Source organism: Hippocampus guttulatus, chromosome 2, assembly GCF_054856545.1.
Source record: "Hippocampus guttulatus isolate MCC_2025c chromosome 2, RoL_Hgut_1.0, whole genome shotgun sequence".
NCBI lineage: Eukaryota > Metazoa > Chordata > Actinopteri > Syngnathiformes > Syngnathidae > Hippocampus > Hippocampus guttulatus.
The window spans coordinates 15,523,516-15,541,762 of NC_141262.1; the positions used below are offsets into that span (position 1 = coordinate 15,523,516).

Here is an 18,247-nt window from a genome sequence, read left to right on the forward strand (position 1 = left end):
CGATTACTTTGAAACTTAAAGGTAGACCATTTGAGATACTCAATTTTAAAATGAGATTAAGTAATTCATCGGTCAAAATAATCATAAAAGGCGGAGGAACATTTGGGAATCTTGCAACAGGAATGTTCTTAACATTCACCTGTGCTCCTTCTCATTTCAGAAATCCTTCCACAAAGGTATAAGACAATCAAAGTCTTGGGAAAAGGCAGCTATGGAGTTGTCCTCAAGTGTTTGGACCGGGAATCCAAACAAAGCATGGCCATAAAGATTGCCAGGCCAGGGAGGAACATCCATCGTGAGGTGTGTAGCTGTGTGCGCTTGTACTGTCAGTGAATAGTGAAAAGTGATGACAATTCTAATGTTCGATGGACATTGGAAAGTAGTTATCTCAGTTTGCCTTGAAGGTGTCCTTAAATGCTTGACAATGCTTGTTCGGCTGAATGAATGGATTTAGAGACAGTCATATATTTTTCATTTATTTTCCTTCAGCACAGTGTGAGAGTAGTCGATTTTGGCGAGAAAGTGGATGGCACTATGATGAAGATCTTGTAATAAAAACATGTTGACGTTCACTTTCTACATCAGTATGTTCAGTTCACAATTCTGTCGAAGATAGAGAGGGACTCGGGACTCTTATCTTAGCAGATTTTTATAGGTTGTACCCTATACACATCCAATTTGTAAGGATATTGATTTACAAACCAAATAGACATTATTTGGGGGAATTTGAAGTAAAATCTAAGTGATGAATTTATATTACAAAAACTTGAGAATTGTAGTAAACATACAGAAAAAGCACAATAATGAAAATACATTTTGCTTAACCAAGGCTCACAAAGGAGCACATGTAGTATAATGGTCCTTGGGAGGTTTGCCGCCCAATGGTTCTGTCTAGGCTTGAACCCTGACTTGGGCCTTCCTAGGTGGAATTTGCATGCTCTTCCCATGGTTGTGTAGGCTTCCTCCCATTTTCCAAAAACGGTAAATTGAAGTCTGACAAAAAGACTTCAGGTGTCTGCTGTACAACTGCTGTTCAATTGGGCTGCCCACAGACCGATGTTGTACATAATCAAACTTGTGTTTCCAGGCCTCCGTACTACAGTTGTTGATGGACATTAGACTGGATCGAGACAACATTGTTAAGTACTACGGAGGCTCCTCCGGTGACGAGTATCTGGTCTTCGAAATGTTGGATATCAGCCTGTCCCAATATTTTCAGGCAAATGGCCGTATGCATCTGAAGGACATCAGACCCATCATTCAGCAAGTGAGGATCGACAATAATCATTCATTGAAACCGAATGTGTTGTTTTTGGGCTTCTCTCCATAACTATGCTGTATACTGTATATGGCGCAATCCAGCTCGCAACGGCGTTTGATGCGCTGAAAGCTGTGGGAGTGATCCATGGTGATGTTAAACCGGACAACATCATGCTGGTGGATCAGGTCAATCAGCCGTTCACAGTGAAGCTGATTGACTTCAGTGTGGCTCTTAGTCGACATGAAGCCAAGAAGGTTGTAATGAGGCAGGTTGCTTATTTCAGGTAGGTTATCCAGCAATGTTTGTTGCCCTTTTCTTTTTCTTTGTGCCTTGTTTTATTTTGTTGTTCAAACACATGATTTTTTTTCCTTTCAAAAGAGCCCCCGAAATCATCCTTGGACTCCCTTATGCGGAGCCCATAGACATCTGGTCATTGGGTGTTGTAATAGTAAAGATGGTGCTTGGTATTTTCCCCTTCATTGGAAGCACAGACTATGACTTAGTACGTATGCTATACTTCCTATACTTGCAGGACTACACGATACAATTTAAACCCGCTTGCAGCAGGCTTCAAGTTTAGTTGACTTTTCAAACCAGCATGTTGTTGGTGGCTGAAAAGTCAGCCCGTTTAAATATTGGTGTAAAGGGTGTAATGGCATGTTGGAGATTTTGCTTGAAGGAATGAAGGAATGATGGTAGTGCATTCCAAATTTTTAAGCATATCATCTTTAACTAATTCACGGAAGATGGGACTACCTATGGCATTCGTATTATCAGACTGGAGGAGCTCAATGCACTTTTTATTTTATATGCTATATATGTCATTTTACAACCTTCTAATCCACCCGAGTTTTAGGTTACGTTATGTCTGCTCATGATATTTATGTTCTACGTCCAGCTAGAATGCATGATTGGTGTCCTTGGGTTGCCGCCAGACAATGTTCTAAAAGCTGGAAGGGAAACAAGGCAGTTTTTCAACAAGAGCGATTTGGGTCAGTGGAATTTCAAGGTAAAATACAAATTTGATTGATTCTGTAATAACCATTGAAATCTTTTGAATCGATTTACTTTATTTCAAGTGATTCCTGGATTTGATACTGTTGTGAGATATACAGTCGGCTCAAAAGGATTTGCAAATCATTGTATTTTGTTTGTAAATGCAGTTGCCACGCTTTACCTCACAAAATAGTTGGTACTTCAGTATCTTTATCTTATCATCATTTAATACCTGTCTCCTTTTTTTTTAGACACGTGAAGAATATTCAGCTGAGTCAGACGACACAGTGAATTTCAAGATCTACTCTCTGGAAGAAATGATCATGGTCGGTCACTAGTCGAGTAATATATTTCCCAAATTGAATGCTTATTATTACGAGTTCCGTAAGTCTGACTGTTGGAATGTTTATAAACTTTTTAGATGTTTCCAGAGAGAGACAATGAGGTTGACAGTTTTTTTGAGCTGTTAAAAGCAATGTTCACGTGGGATCAGGCAAAGAGAATTACACCTGGCAAAATCCTCAAGCATCCATTCATCACTCGAAGCTACATCTTCAACAGCTCCCACCTCAGCTTTTCTCTGGGACTTCATCGGGCCCTGCATGCGGTCGCCAACCAGACCCCCATTAAATGCAACAAACTGGGCTGCAGATGTGTCGCTGGATCTCCACCTTACCGGCATATAAGGAACAAAGACCCTCCAAAGACTAGGGGTATGCACTGTATCAAACGTTTATTCTCCTGGATGAAGAAAAGCATTTTATTGTTACTGCTTGAAGGTGCGTGTTCAGCCAAGATCCAGTAGGTTGCAAAGCCTGGACATTCTTCCTTCTGTTGTTGATTGTGGACTCAAAACATGCCGACCATTACAAAAATATGTGTAAGATGTTGATGAAAACATACAATCAGATTTTTTTTTTTACCCCAACTCCTGTCGTAAATGCATTTAGTGTCTTTTACAATCCCTACCCAATCCAAAATGGAAAATTATTCTGTCCCTTCTGACATTACAGACCACTTGAGTAGATTATCTGTGGTCCAGATTGTTTGCTCAAATGATGCAACGTTGGTGTCACGGATGGGGGGCCCTTTTTCTCCACTTCTCCACTGAATTCCCTGAAACGACCTCGGGGAAAATCAATATATCAATTTGTAAATATATTGCATTGGGATGGGAGAATCTCTCTGAATGTTCTGAACAAATGTTTCCATGCCAGTGTCGTATAAAGCAAAAGAAGAGACGTGCAGAACCGTAGCCGAGGTCTGCATGGATGCAGCTCATCTTCCCATAGCTGACGTCATGTTCTTTAGACCACAAACTAGATGAGACTGGTGCTGGCTGCAGCCAAGTAAGCCACTGCATTTTGCTTCAATTGCATCAAAAAAAATCCATCAATTGCACAGAACTGACCAAATTCCGAATCATCATTTCAATGACTAATCAGTGATTATGCCCATTATGTGCGTGTTGTATTTTGAAAATTGCTACGACTGCCAGAATGTACTGTTGACCTCATCTTGGACCAAGTCCTTCGAAGAAAGAAGCATCTTCAAATGTAGTGGACTTGAGTTTACAGGATGAGACTATTGGAACAATTATCTTTATTTTTTCATAAAGATGACAGGCCTTTTTTCTTTTACATGGTAGGAATAAAATTTTATTTTTCATATGAAGAGAGTGATTTTGGACTTTTTGTCTTTTACACGTTTTTCTCTCTTGATAAAACTTGCAAAAAAATAAAAAATAAATCGAGCATATTCCAAGAACGATGGACATGAAGATAAGGGGATTTATTGCTGAATGTTAAAATGAATATACATTTTTTCACCAAGTGGAAAAAAAAGAAAGAAACAGTTTGCTGACTGCTTAATCCATGCACCCAACTACCATTACCACTAGGACATGCAGGGGGGGAGAAGAAAGGACTTGGTTGAAAAAATAAATATGACAAAGCCAAACTGCGTGACATACACAAATATGGAAGGGCATTGCATGTGTTTGTGTGTGTCCTTGTATTTGTATTTTTTTGTTGTTGCTCAGTTGCTCAGTGCTGAATGAAATGTGTGTAAGTCAAGGTTGGAGGGGTAAAGGATGAGTAGAAAGAGGGTGGGAGTGTTCATAATTCAACTAGATCTAGAAGCACGCTACCCTCACTTGCAGTTATTTCCACATTGCAAACCCCAGATTGATTACAGTGATTAGACAAAACTAGGCAGACCTGAGATCCGTGAAGCCGAATCATGTTTTTATATTGATCATTCTCATATGATAGCCCATGAATTTGAAGGGATTCCTCTTTTTAAAAATACTTTTTGCCGTGATGCATGCATCTCCCGTGTGAAAACAATATAGGAGTGTGAAGATTAATGTAATTTAACACGTTGAACCTGGAGGACTCGCGAGACCCAATGCACTGTACATATCCGAAATGTTTCTGGCGTCATCACCCTACGATTATACTGTGCATGAGATGGGGCCTTGATTCACCAAATGCTTCTGAAGGTGTCCAAAGGGGTAAAGAAACACATGAATGTGTGGGAATGGCGGAAGGGGCAGGCGGAGTCATACGGAGAACGCAGCATTCAGTCAACATGACCAAGCAACACAGGTTTACCAAGAAAAGGATTGAAATACATATCAAGGATGCAGTAATTACCGTTAAACCAGTGATCGGCTTGGAGCTTAATGACAAGTACAACCAGCCGTAATATGAATCATTTTCATTGCCATGAGAGCAGCGAAAGGTGATGACTTCTCAGAGTTTCACAAACATTCCAGTAGCGCTAATAGCAATGAACCCAGAGTGAGCCTTGAATTCTGTGCTACGCCCCTGCTTCAGAAGTGAACAGATGTGGTCTCATGAGCAACATGTGTGGCTACTTTCACACAGCGACAGCCTCTGGATGTAAAAATAAATAAATAAAATAAAATAAATCAATCAAAAGGAATCTTCCATTTTCTCCGCCCACATTCTAAACCATAGCCCTGACCTGAACGCATCAGATTTGGTCAAGGAGAGAGGAGGGGGGAGGAGCTGATTCTGGCCCGCGAACTGAGAGGTTGTTGACATGACGAGCTCTCTCCGCTCAAGTCTTTTGACTGTGATGATGTGATGGGGAAGTCCTGAGACACAGTGCGGCTCTAAGCTGCTGGCATAGGAAATATGTGGGCTTGGCAGTCCACAGGAGGCCAGAATCAGGCTGCATTTCAACTGGTGGGTTTCGGTGGGCGGCTCCCTGCCTGCTCACGAGGGAAGGGTCAGTGCAATGGAGCTTCTGGCAGCGCGAGGATTGGTGAAAGGAAGGTGCTAGTAAAACAAGACATCACCCACATGAGGCTCGATGAGCTGCACGGATACTGTACACACATACTCAAAGCCAACCCGTGTTATGGCAGCACCCTGATCACGCCCATGAGAATGTGACGTCGTATCCCCGTTCACAGTTCCACTTCTCGCAGAAGAAACAAATAAGACAGTGAGCAGAGATGTAAATGAATGATGCATGTTCATCCGAAGTGACGAAAGTACCCAGCACACCCAAATACGTCAGTGACCCATGTCTGTGAGATGAGCGCCTTGCGTGAATCAGAACTATGTAAACAGACACCTTTGACACAGAAGGACTCAATATTGCACAATGACATAATCAGATCACAGTTCAAAAGAGGAGGATCCCAAATCAGAGAAAACAAAACAAAACAAAGCAAAAGTAAGGAAGAGGGTCGGTCTATATAAAAATGAGAAGTCTTCATAAGAAAGGCTACAAAACTCAATGGGACCTCCGACTTCAGCATACAGCAAAAGGCACCACAATATTATTCTATTTAACTTGTGAAAAAATTGGCACGTATTCTCATATTTTCATCTCTCATACCGCTGTAAATCAAAAAACCTTTACATATAAATATTTCCCCCCGTTATAAAAAAGTCTTTGCTGTTAGCTAGTAGACAATTTTTGCTGAAATGAAAATAAATATTTAATTTGTTAACAATATCTGTCTGTTATACAAAATAAAAATATTTCTCCTTGGTGCAAGTCTCTAGTCCAGAAGAAGGAAGAGGTGTGTGCGAGGTGGACCGGTGTGTGAGGGGCGGGGGGGGGGGGGGGGGGGGTGCAAGGGCAGGGCTGCATGGGTGGGCAAGGGGGCTGATGGGGGCGGTAGTCTTAAAGGGGCATGTTGTCTGACTTGAAGCTCTGCGACTGTGAGCCACGACCCTGCCCGTTGCTTCGATTCCCCGGCCGACTCAGCCCGCGGTGAGTCCGTGTGTCGGCCCCTGACGATGTATGGAAACCCGGCGCGCTCAAAGGCAGGTCCATGTTCATGTTCTGCATACTGAGGAAAGGCGTGCGCTCCCCTTGAGCTTCGTCCTCGTCCTCCTCCTCCTCTTCCTCTTCCTCCTCTGATTGGCTGAAGCTCTGTGACCTGTAGTCCCGTAAGCCCGCTGACCTCTGAGATACGAGTCCGTTGAGGCGGTTGCGTCGCGGGCGCCGTCGACTTCGGATGGGCTCCCTTGAGGATGCGTACTCCTGCGTGGTCTCATAGGCCTCTTCATCGGGGAGACGGTAGGGACTGGATGGGAGACTTCCTGTGCTCTCTGTCAGGTAGGGCCGACGCGGTCGTCGAGGCTGCCTGTACAAACTGCGATCCTGGAACATAAAAGACCACTTGACAGACATTTGCTACACAATAAACAGTATTTGACATATGTTGGCAGGAGGTAAACAGAGTGCCCACAAAACCAGTCGACATTTTCACCGATGTTTCAAGTGAGAAAGACCACACATAACGAGGAAAAAAAGTGTTGAACATTCTTCAGACACTCAGTAATCACCATTTGCTGACTTTGATCAGAAGAGGGGTAAAATGCTTACATTTGGCCCAGTTATCAGTATATGTGTACCCCACTGGTGAGGGTCCACAGGTGTCAAACTCCAGTCCGCAAGGGCCACTGTCCTGCATGTTTTAGATGTTTCCCAGCTTCAACACACCTGATTCAAATGATCAGGGTCATTGTCAGGTCCCTGCAGAGTTGGCTTATGACCTGATCGTTTGAATCAGGAGGGGTGGAGGAGGGAAACACCTCAAAGAGGCGGGGTACCCTCCTCAAGGACCAGAGTTCGACACCTGTGGTCTGTAAAAGAAAGAAAACACCAAAAATATAATTGTTCCTTAATATAATGCAATTTAGAGTTCAAAATGTAATTTGCAATCCTCACTATGGCTCGTGTAACACTGCAGGTATAAATGCCAAATTTAGGATTGATATTGTATCCATTTTCTTTCCACTACACATACCTGTCAACTCATACGGTTTAGCCATAGTTCATACGGATTTTGTGGTGAATCTTACGTATATGGCCGTATCGCACAAATCATACGGATTGTGAAAATTTCCGTTTCCCCCCCTAACAGGTAGTTCCGTTTGCTTTTGCCCAGAATGGTGCTAGTCTACTCGGATGCTTTCATTTCCAAAGTAAATATGAATGGATTCTGTAACTTCGAGCCAATGGGTTAGCATTTGGAGTTGGTGAAAAAAGTAACGCAGGAATACAACTCTGAACACAGTAATGCCACGAAGTAGAATGATGATTAGACATTAACCAGACATTGTATTATGGAGATCTACAATAAATATCATTGAAGATTTCGTGGCGTTTTTTCTGCCGTTATTTTGACATATAAAATGCTTTGGTATGTTATAAGGATTTTTTGCTCTTTCTAAGAATTTTTTTATTAGTTTATACAGGTTGGCACTTTGAAAAGTTGACAGCTATGACTACAGTACCTATTTCATAAGATAAGATAAGATTAGATATCCTTTACTTGTCCCACACTGGGGAAATTTACAGCCTCCAGCAGCAAGAATGTAGGCAGAAAGAAGAAGAAAAAACAAACAAACACCGTTCAATTAAGTGCAATATAAATACAAAATGGATAAATCGCAGTGCTATTTACAGTTGTTTTCCACATCATTTAATTATTATTAATATTATTGTTGCTATTTTTTATTCAGCAGCCTGACAGCAGTTGGTAGGAACGAGCGTCGGTATCTCTCCTTCTTGCAGCGCGGGTGTAACAGTCTCTGGCTGAAGGAGCTACCTAGTGCTGTCAGGGCGGGCTGGAGAAGGTGGGAGGGACTGTCCATCATAGCTTTTAGCTTAGTTAGTTTCCATGCACTTGACAGACATGACTAACAATAATAAGTTTTACAATTGTTTTCAATTGTTAACCATTGAGAAGGAAAAATAATAAAAATAATTTGTTTTAGAGCTTTTCAGGACATCCAAGGTTGCTTTAATGGCTTTTCCCCATAGTTTGCAGGTTAATTTCACGGGTTGCCTTTGGCAATCATTTTTCATGTTGTACTTGTTTTACATTCAATTTAATGGTCTTAACATTCGCTGATGTTTTGATATTCTGTGATATACTTTGAATAAATGTGTGTTTATACAGTTCTCCATAATTCATCAGTGTACTGCAGTGGTGACCAAAGTTTTTGTAACAGAGTGACTTTTTGGGTACTGATTTCTGTGAAGGGCTACCAGTTTGATACAAACTTCTGAAATAATAAATAAGCTCATATCACCTTTCATAGTTTTAGTAGTATTAAAGATTAATTACATTAATTCATGTGAAGACACTGATCATGTTCATGATTTCCAGGCCTGTAGTAATCAAAACGATTTTCAACAATGGGTGTTTTGCGTGATGGTAGAGGACCCAAAAAGCAGGGAGGCAGGAGGAGCATGGTGGACTGAACAAAATATATTCACAAAAAAAAAAAATACCTGCAGGATTACAATGGAAAAACTAACTCAAATACACAAGTCAAGTCCTGACACACAATGATTTGACAAAAACTGACAGAACCCAGGGAACTAAATACAAGCAAAGCGACGAGCCAACGAGAAACACCTGGACAAGACACAAAGGGTTGAGGGGGCTGATTGGTTAAACACAAGGGACACGGATGACGAGAACAGGTGGAGACAAAAAAGGCACATGGGAGAACAAAACCGAATATAACCTAAACAAAAACATAACCGTGTGTTCAGCAAAACATGCAAGAAAAATAATTTTTATCTGGGGAACTGACTTTGTCCAATACTGTATATGCAGTGGGTGGAGGGCGGTCATCTAGCATCCTGAAAACCTCTGTAAAAAGGTGTACATACATCAGGGCATCTTAGCAGCGGCTGGTCGTCATCTCTGTGGTAGGCTGCGGCAGCAGGTGGTAGGGAGAGGGCATGGCTTGTGTTGGGTGATGTGATGTGGAAGGTAGGAACCTGGGGCGGCAGCGACGGGTAGTGGAACTCCACCGGAGACAAGCGGGCTGGTGTGGTCAGCGCAGACACATACCTGCATGGGGATAGACAGTCAGCACATCATTTGCACTCATTAACCAGATTCACTATTTTAACTTTAACTTGAAATCTGTCCAGACTTTTCAATGTTGTAAAACCCTCAGAGGTGGAAAAAATTACTCTGTTCAGATAATGAGGTAGAAATTCAGATACATGTGTAAAAAAAAAAAAAAAAAAACTTGTAAAAGTACTGAGTCAATTCCTGTACTTACTGTAAGTAAAAGAAAAAAGTACAAACAGAAAAAGATTGTAATTCCGCACAATGTAAACAACTTGGTGGCACACAAAATAATTCCCTTTCACTATAAACATATGTAGTGGTCATACCTGGTCAAAAAAATAATAATAATAACTTTACATGTCACAAGTGCGAGCTAAGCTGGTTCAACTTTAATGTACGCCAATTTCAGCCAGAAATGGACTGGCCATTCGGGAAACTTCTGAAGTTCCCGATGTCCACTACATCCCTGGATTCAGAGGATTAATTACAGTGACACTAACTGAATCGTGAAAGGAAATCCTCCAAACAGGACAAGAAGACGCAACTTCTATGCCTTTTTTCAGACCAGACAAACATGTCTTTATTAGGCTCGCGTCATGTCTCCCACATGACGTATTCGCCACAATCAGTCATTCCTGGAGCTGAAGACAAATAATTATTTTGAATGAGGCCATGGAGAGGTCATATCTTGCTTGTTCAAATCCACTGCCACCATTGGAAATGTTCCCTATTCAAGTTCCTCAGTGTCACTGCTCTTCCAATTCTTTTTTTCCAGCCGAGAATCTCAATAAATCAAATCTCAACGGTTAACTTTACCGCTCTCTATTCTTCTTTTAAAACTGTGCCATAATCTGAAGAGGTTGGAAAAGGTTATTTAAACGCTTTTTTTGACAACAGGGAAGAAAGTAAATATATTTATGTTTTCAAATGTAGACTTTAAAATTAAAATGTTTTAAGAAAAATTGATGATCTTTTGTATAAATATCTGAAAAAAATCTCCACAGTACCGCTGTCATTGTAACACTTTGTCATGTTGTGTTTTGTTCATGGTGCTGGTGTTAAAATGTGAACATCTTGAATAAATCAATCATCAAATTGCCAGCTCCTCGTGCAGAATGAATAAGGAAGCTGTACACATTTTGTGCCACTTGATGTCGCCCAAAACTAAACAGAGCTTGTGCAACCGCTGACACAACGAGGCAAACGTTTTAAAGAGACAGTAAGTCTACAGACTGAGTGGCGTTTTGATCTTCTAAAGCGCTCCCTATTGTTTTGGAGTGTACATTTCTTTGTAGCCATGTGTTGACGGGCTGACTGAGATAAAGGTGAATAAATAATTCAGTAATAGATGTCATGTTATTTCCAATGAATGAATTTTCAAATAAAACAAGAACTGAACTCCCGACCAAAACCTACAATATAAATATCCCAATGAAAACATGTACTTGTCCAAAGAGGAGGAGAAAAAAGTCAAACATATTTAGATCGTGCAGCTCCACTGTTACTAAAGATAAATTAATAATCAAAAATACATATTTTCAGACAGTCCCTAAGTAAATATACAAAATAAATATGCACGTCACCAACAAAAATTGTACGTACACATGCCTACAACCCACCCCTTGTACCCAATTGTTCTTCTCTATATGCATGTATCATATACATTACACTTCCGTCCTCCTTTCCTAACATACCCCATATACAATATATTTGTATACATTCTGTTGAGGTGGTTTATGTTTTGAGATTGTTTTAATTCCTCACTCATACTGTTCAACAGTTTCACACCACAAATTGACAATATGCTTAACCGTTTATTGCTCAGGATACTAAAAAAGAAAGAAAGAAAGAAAAATCACAGGTTAAATTGCTCAAACAGTTTGAAAACAAACATACTGTATTTGCAATGTGTTTGGCAAGACCTCAATTGGCATTGTCCAGCATTCATGCTGTCCACTTGTCATCTCACCAATCTCCAGAGAATGAATGGGGAGGGAGCACAACTGAAGTTTATTCCCACGACTATGAAGTGTTGATGGCCATGTCATGCAATGCACAGTGTATCAGCGAAGCATTGAAATTGGAGAAAATCTTTCAGGTGGAGTCACCACATGTACACAAAAAAGGAGATTTTGCTACCTGTCACTGTGAGGTGAATCCCTTAGCGAGTCGTAGGAATCTCCATACTGCATTCCTGGACTGGAGACATCTGTACAACGCCAGTGGGCTCTCCTTGCCATGCAAGCTGGACTACTGCATTTACTGGTTCCAACAGAGCTGGACAGGCCACCAGACTGGCAGTCTGAATTCATGCTGTCTGTTCGCTCCATGCTCCACGTCTGCTCCTCGTGTCTGCAGACATTAAGGACAGAAGTATTTTCAAAGGTTACAGTAGGACTGGCGAGGCATAAGGACAGAGAGGAAGGTAAAGGAACATATGAATGAAACATATATTGATGAACAAAAAAAATCTATTTCAAGGAATTCACTCTTCCATGTCATTTTACTCTGGTTTCAACTGTCCTTGAGAATGTTTCTGACTGTTAGTTTCGTCGGAAAGGAGAGCCAGGGTTCTAAATAAATGTTTTTGATCGCCAGCCAGTATGGCTGATGACTTTCTGAGGTTACCAGCAGATCAGCTTTTTGTTTTTTTTTAACTTGCTCTGCTGTTTTTATCAACCTCCCTCACACTGTCTCTGTTCGCTTCTCGCACTGGTTGTACTCAAGACTGTAGCATATTGACCATATTTGCACAGCCAGTGTTGGGTTCATTTTCTGCAAACTAGTTCACAGTTCAATTCACAAATTCTAAAATGAACAACTTGAGTTCATTGTTCATAAATCAAAAAAAATTAACTGTTAACCATAGATGACCAAAAACAGACTAGTTCATTGTTCGTTTTTGTTCTTCTTTTTTGTGTGTGTTTTTAAACAATATGTTGCTGCAAGGCATTACCCTCAAAATAATGGCATTTACCCAGTAAACAGTCCATCACCCTTTCACAACTCGTGGTGATGGATCGCACGTACAGTGAACGGAGTTGTTGCCACCCATTCAGTCAGATCCAACTTCCACACTACGGTCTCATGAGGACAAAAATCATTGCTTGAATGTTCTTTCTTAAAATGAGGAATTGAAACAAAAACAGGACTGTAGTCTTGAATGTCCAAGCACAAAGGCAATCTACGGTAGGAACCAGGCTGTGCGATGACAAGAGCTGTCTCTGTCACGTTGCGTAGTGGTGGTGGACCCCAAAAAGCAGGCACGAGAGAGGAGCAGGTTGGACTTCATAAATTGTATTAAAACAGAGAAAACTAAATCCGAAACAAACAAAGTCCAAAGTATCGAACAAAATACATAAATGAAGATAAAACATAACAATGACCAAAACCTGACTGAAACAAACATGACAGTAGCATACAAACAGCCACAAACAATGACCCGACAACGAGTAGTCGGCCGGGAGTCCTTTTATAGCCACTAATTACCTAATGACCAACAGGTGTGCAGCTGCAGGGAAAAGCCCCACAGTGCCACCTGTTGGTCACAAACCGAAACATGACAGTCACACACTCTAACTAAACGCCCCACTCGTCTTTAAGACGACCATAGAGCAACAACCCACCTGTGACTTCCGGCCAAAATTATTATTTTTTTACCTCCATTTGGTAGGCTGGCAGTTAGTGATTTAGAATATTGACGATAACATGGGAGACTATGTTGCACCACCTTTCAAAAAAGAGGCCTAGTCAGACTGGACCTGTCCATGAATGAGTTCCTCTTCGGTTAACAGATTGGTTTGTTTTGTGGAGCAGAAGCATGTGAATAAAGGACATTTTCACCGTCGATATGTGAGTGTAAGAGCTACCTGGATGCATGTGAGGCAGTGGTCGAATGATGTGAGCGGGTCGACATTCTGCTGCCTGCGTAGTTGCCAGCACCTTCAGCGCCGTGGCTGATGACACACTCTGTAGTCGGGACACTCTTGGAGATGTACTGTAAATCATGTACACACACTTTTTTACTCAGCAAAATGGAGGCTTATGAAGTGTTGTTCTAGTCATTCATTTTTTTTGTTTTAATCAGGGCACTTGAACCAATAAAAAGTGCATTAGATGAATAAGATGAATGCTTCAGGGCTGATCCATTTCAAGGAGACAACCTGGAGAATACGATTCAACCAAACAAATGTACAAATGGGCTGTTCTCTCATTTTTGCAAAGTAAAAGAAATGTAATATTCTAACACTAATCCCTACGCACTTTAGAAAACTTCTCTTGCAAGGTTGCGTGACCTCCTCATAGAGTATCTTCAAAAGGCCTCCTTCCCAATCCTTCAGAATCAGCAGCTAATGAGCATGCATCTTTGTCATGCAGTGTGTAACTCATAGAATGCTTAAATGAGTGTGTTTGAGCTCAGAGCACTGCGCTGCAATGGCAAGTAGTGTGGGGGCTTGTCACAGTATTGAGCTAGCCAATAATGTCGGTGGCTGTTGTGGCTGCCATCATTTACCGTTGCAACGAACAAACTGAACAAAGCCACGAGATTATATGTTTCCATTTGTCGAGAATGTCGACTAGTTCATTCTGACTTCAGAATTACCTGTACCTGTCTTTGCTGTATGTTTCTACTGTTTGGACTCACATCAACCATGGGAATTTCTTCGGGACCAGGCCCGGGGTGATTGGGCCCATTGGCCAGCATGCGGTTAGGTTGCTCCACACATTGATTCTGGTTCTGATGGAGATGATGTTGCATCCTCTTCCTGTGCTTCCTGTAAATTGCATGATGGGGAAATAATAACTGGTTTGGCAAAAGGGTTCATGTCAATTCAATATCCCTTTGCGGCTAAGGGACTAATATATAGTCTTATATCTCCGAAGTAACCCTATTTGACCTTTGAAGTCAAGATGGCGCCCGAGTAGGCAGCCGTCAGCAAGTGCTCTCATGAGCCTTGCTTTTTTTGTTGTTTTTGTGTTTGTTTTGTCACTTTTTGTTGTTTACGTCGTGTGGACCTGATGTGGACTTTTTTCAGCATTTTTTGGCCACGACATTCATCAAGGAGGAGACTCTGTGCTTGGTGGTTGCGCCTTCTTGGCAGCATGGGTATACCGGCACTGTTTTTGACTGGGAGGAATGTCGGCGCCATTTGACTGTCGTTGCTGGACAGTCCCGGGGCGCTTGTGTCTTGTGCCTGTAATGGGCAGCATTTTTCACAGCCCCGCTTTGTTCAACGGAGAGATCGGTGCTATTGAACGGTCTGCGGCTGGATGGATGTAAGTCTTGAGGAGCCGACGATAAGAAGAAAGGAGCGTTAGCGCGGAGTGCCGATGCGGATTTGGAACTGGGAGTCGCGGCTTGGAGTTTGAAGCGGATTACGTGGGACAGGAGAAGTGAACTAATCTCTTTTCGCCAATGGACGCTACAGCTTCGTGTTTGCTTTCAAAACTTAGCTTGTAGCAGACGTGTGCACATTTTCAGCATGACGTCTCTGATCCACTGGTGAAAGGACACTTTGATCCTCTCCTCTTTCATCTATAACTGCTTCAGACAACAAAGTGTATGCAGAAAATTGGTGAAGATTGCACGACTGTCTGTGTCCTATGTGTTGTGTTGTGTTATTTTTGTTATTTTGACTTCAAAATGGCGCCGCGTGAGTGGCTGCCTTTCCAGCAGCTCCTATACTTTGTTGTTCTACTTCTTCCTTTCATAACTTTGCTGCTGTGAATTGGGAATTTCTCCATTGCGAGACTAATAAAGGTTTTCTTATCTTATCTTTTCTTATCTTATTTTTGTGACAAATGAGTAGGTTACTCTTTTTGTTTTCAGAGTGGGTGAGTTTGACAACTTTCAAAAGTTTTATTTTGTGCAGTCGATTCAAAAAGGACATACTTGGTTTTGCAGTAGGCCACCACACAAACGATGCCAACCACCAACAAGGCCACACAGATTCCTGTGATGGTCAGCATCCGCCTTTGGTAAAGCTCCTCGGCCTCTGTGACAGAAAATGCACACGTGCAAATACACACATTCATATGCGCACACGACACGTATTTATGCATTGCAGACATAAAAGCACAGTACAGGCGCACCAATCATGCGCAACACGCATCCAAACAGGAACACACACACGGACAGGACTGCATGTTATCACATTATGCGCTACAACCTCTGATAGTTTGTTGTTTATTAAAAAAAATTGCTGTTCCGGAAACATTCATATTTCTAATACGTGATGTATTTTCTTTTGATTATTTCTGCCTGCACATTGTCTGCTAAACTATTTCATTTACTGAAGTATTATGGAATGAATAAATTCAAATCAGACATACAGTAAGTGAACCTAGATAGTTCCGTTATATGCAGTGTGCGCAAAATTGTGACATGGCTGTTAGTTTTAGATGCACTTCAGTCATACATAATGCTTCTATCACACTTAAGACAACATTTTACATCCCATTATGAGAGGGAACAGACATTTGAACGCATGCTTGCATAGATGCAAATGGAAAGTCAAATTTAAAATGAAATAAAAAGTGTTTACACCACAATAATAGCATTGAATGTTCTGATGCTCAAAGCTAACTGAATTCTGGGCCCTCAAAATCATCTGAAAATTTATTATTTGACCTTTGAAGATCACTTTGCAATTAGTTTGATTTAATCGACAGATTTTGAGATTTTAAAGAGCACTGACAAAGGTATAAATCCTACATTATTATGTGAAAGACATTTGGCTTTCGTTCATTTCAATTTGCAGGAGAGATGTTTTCTAAAAATATTGACGATAGTGAGTTTAAAATGTTACCTTTCCTATCAACTGAACTGTTAGCAAGTGGGTCACGCACTTGTATGTTTTCTGGCAATTTATTCAGGTGCTAGAATAAAAATTGTTTCCTTTTTAACAATCGTGTTTCGGGGGACCAAAATGATAACTGTATTTTTGCTCAGACAAAAGAGAAATCATACATAAAAGGGCGGGGGGGAAATCTGCAGAAAACCTAGGCTGGCTGAGCGTAGGCAAGTATCGTGCACTAATCTGTCCTTTGCTCCTCTTTTGCTATTGCCTTGACTTGGAAAACCATCCTTGCAAGTTGGCAGACTATCAGTCGGGAAGGGAGGACAATCCAGGCTAAAGAAGCAAGTACTGGGAACCCAAGAAAAATTCATGTCGTCCCAGACAATAAAAAAAATATAAAAGGACTGTAGACATGTTGCATTATGGGAAATACTGTACATGATCTACTCTACTGTATTCATACTACTCTGCGCTTCAGCAAAAAAAGTGAAGCACTATACCTAGTTTAAGAGTATGCTGTTTGAAACTGCCTGGCACCTGTCATGATCCTGTTCTTGTGTGTCTCCAGCAGGTGGCACATATGGGCCTCCCCCTCTGTGTGCACACCTGCTGCTTGTCGGATTATTTGACAAGTTGCTGCTCTTGTTCAAGTGTTTCTTTTCTAGACCTCTCGCTTTCACCATTGTCATTCGTGTTCCCTTAGTTCCACATTTTTTTTAAGTATAGTCTTTGTTGAGTCATTTGATCTTGCTTTTGTTTTGTCATGCGAATTGGACTCTGTCATTTCCTTTGGTATTCCTGGTTTAATTATTTCCTTGCCTTTTGCAACCACTTTTTGTTCATGGATTGTTTTTCCTGCATCCTTGTGACCAGCGTTTTCTGTTTTGGACTTTGTCGGCTTTGCTTTTTCGATAATAAACATTTTTGTTATCGCATTTTGTCTGTGTCTGCATTCCTGGGATCCAAAACATTATTCGAGGTGTTCCGAACCTGACAGAGCCCTTGTAGACCATTGGGATTAATCTAGTTTGTGTATATAATTGTTTTACTGTGGTGTAACACTAAAAACTGAGGAATGAAAGAGCATCAGCACAACAGCGGGGTGGGGGGGGGGGGCGGGGGGGTCAAACTAAGGGACAAAAATGAAAGAGGGAAAGAAATGTCCTGAAGAGCATAGGGAGGAAACCAAGATGGGAAGAGGAGTGGGACAGGACTGATAAGGAATCAAGAGAGTCCAGGAGGGTGAAACGTTTTCCCAGAAGCAATAACATAACATTGTGCTTTCATCAACTCAAAGAGGATTTTAAAAGCTTGTCGGTCATGCCCTAGTTGATATCGCTGTAAGAATTCAATGTCATATGCAACTAAACCACAAACTTCAGTGAATTTGTCCAAATGAGCTCACTAAGAGAAAAAAAATGCTATAACTGTCAAATACGCTGACCAGCCTATTGACCCTTTGCACAATATGTGCAAGGGGCCAAAGCAAAAGTTGTATCTGTGGCAAATATTTTGGTGACTTCAATCAAATTGCATGAGAGTAAACCATTAGTCCACCGCTTTCGTTCCTTCTCCACACCACTGAATACTTCAATTAAATTCTTTCTTTGGGTAAATGCATGCCTCTCTTACAACTTAACAGTATTAACTTTTTTGATACAACGCTCGTATTTTATGTTCCTCATACTCTGCAAGTGGAAATAAAGTTGTGGCTGGTCAGTGAAAATAAGCTATGCTAGTTTTAAAGCAACATAGCTAAAAACAGAGAGAGAAAAAATACCTCTGCTTTGTGGATATAGAGGCAAATCCAAATGATCTTTA

The 18,247-nt window shown here is 41.2% G+C and overlaps 2 protein-coding genes across 3 annotated transcripts in view; one reads left to right on the forward strand and one right to left on the reverse strand.

The window, feature by feature from the left end:
- Window positions 1–255: 255 nt before the first annotated feature.
- On the forward strand, window positions 256–2,595 carry LOC147208640 (homeodomain-interacting protein kinase 1-like). The gene is made up of 5 exons (XM_086131418.1): window positions 256–300; window positions 1,088–1,267; window positions 1,363–1,544; window positions 1,640–1,763; window positions 2,509–2,595. Exons 1-5 carry the CDS (start codon window positions 256–258, stop codon window positions 2,593–2,595), a joined length of 618 nt encoding a protein of 205 aa, XP_085987544.1.
- Window positions 2,596–3,840: 1,245 nt separating this feature from the next.
- LOC147208641 (pro-neuregulin-2, membrane-bound isoform-like) overlaps window positions 3,841–18,247 on the reverse strand; it is a 46,326-nt gene continuing 31,919 nt past the window's right edge. For both annotated transcript variants that reach the window (XM_086138617.1, XM_086138608.1), the window contains 6 exons: window positions 15,520–15,622; window positions 14,272–14,401; window positions 13,496–13,623; window positions 11,766–11,978; window positions 9,437–9,620; window positions 3,841–6,907 (listed from right to left, as the gene is read on the reverse strand). In XM_086138617.1, coding sequence (XP_085994743.1) covers window positions 6,425–6,907; window positions 9,437–9,620; window positions 11,766–11,978; window positions 13,496–13,623; window positions 14,272–14,401; window positions 15,520–15,622 — 1,241 coding nt within the window. In that variant the 3' untranslated portion in view covers window positions 3,841–6,424. The remainder of the gene's footprint in view (window positions 6,908–9,436; window positions 9,621–11,765; window positions 11,979–13,495; window positions 13,624–14,271; window positions 14,402–15,519; window positions 15,623–18,247) is intronic.

Coding starts and splice junctions, on each gene's coding strand:
- LOC147208640 (XM_086131418.1), top strand. CDS start 256: ATGGCCATAAAGATTGCCAGGCCAGGGAGGAACATCCATCGTGAG. Junction 301..1,087: donor GGAGGAACATCCATCGTGAG/GTGTGTAGCTGT, acceptor TTGTGTTTCCAG/GCCTCCGTACTACAGTTGTT. Junction 1,545..1,639: donor AGGCAGGTTGCTTATTTCAG/GTAGGTTATCCA, acceptor TCCTTTCAAAAG/AGCCCCCGAAATCATCCTTG.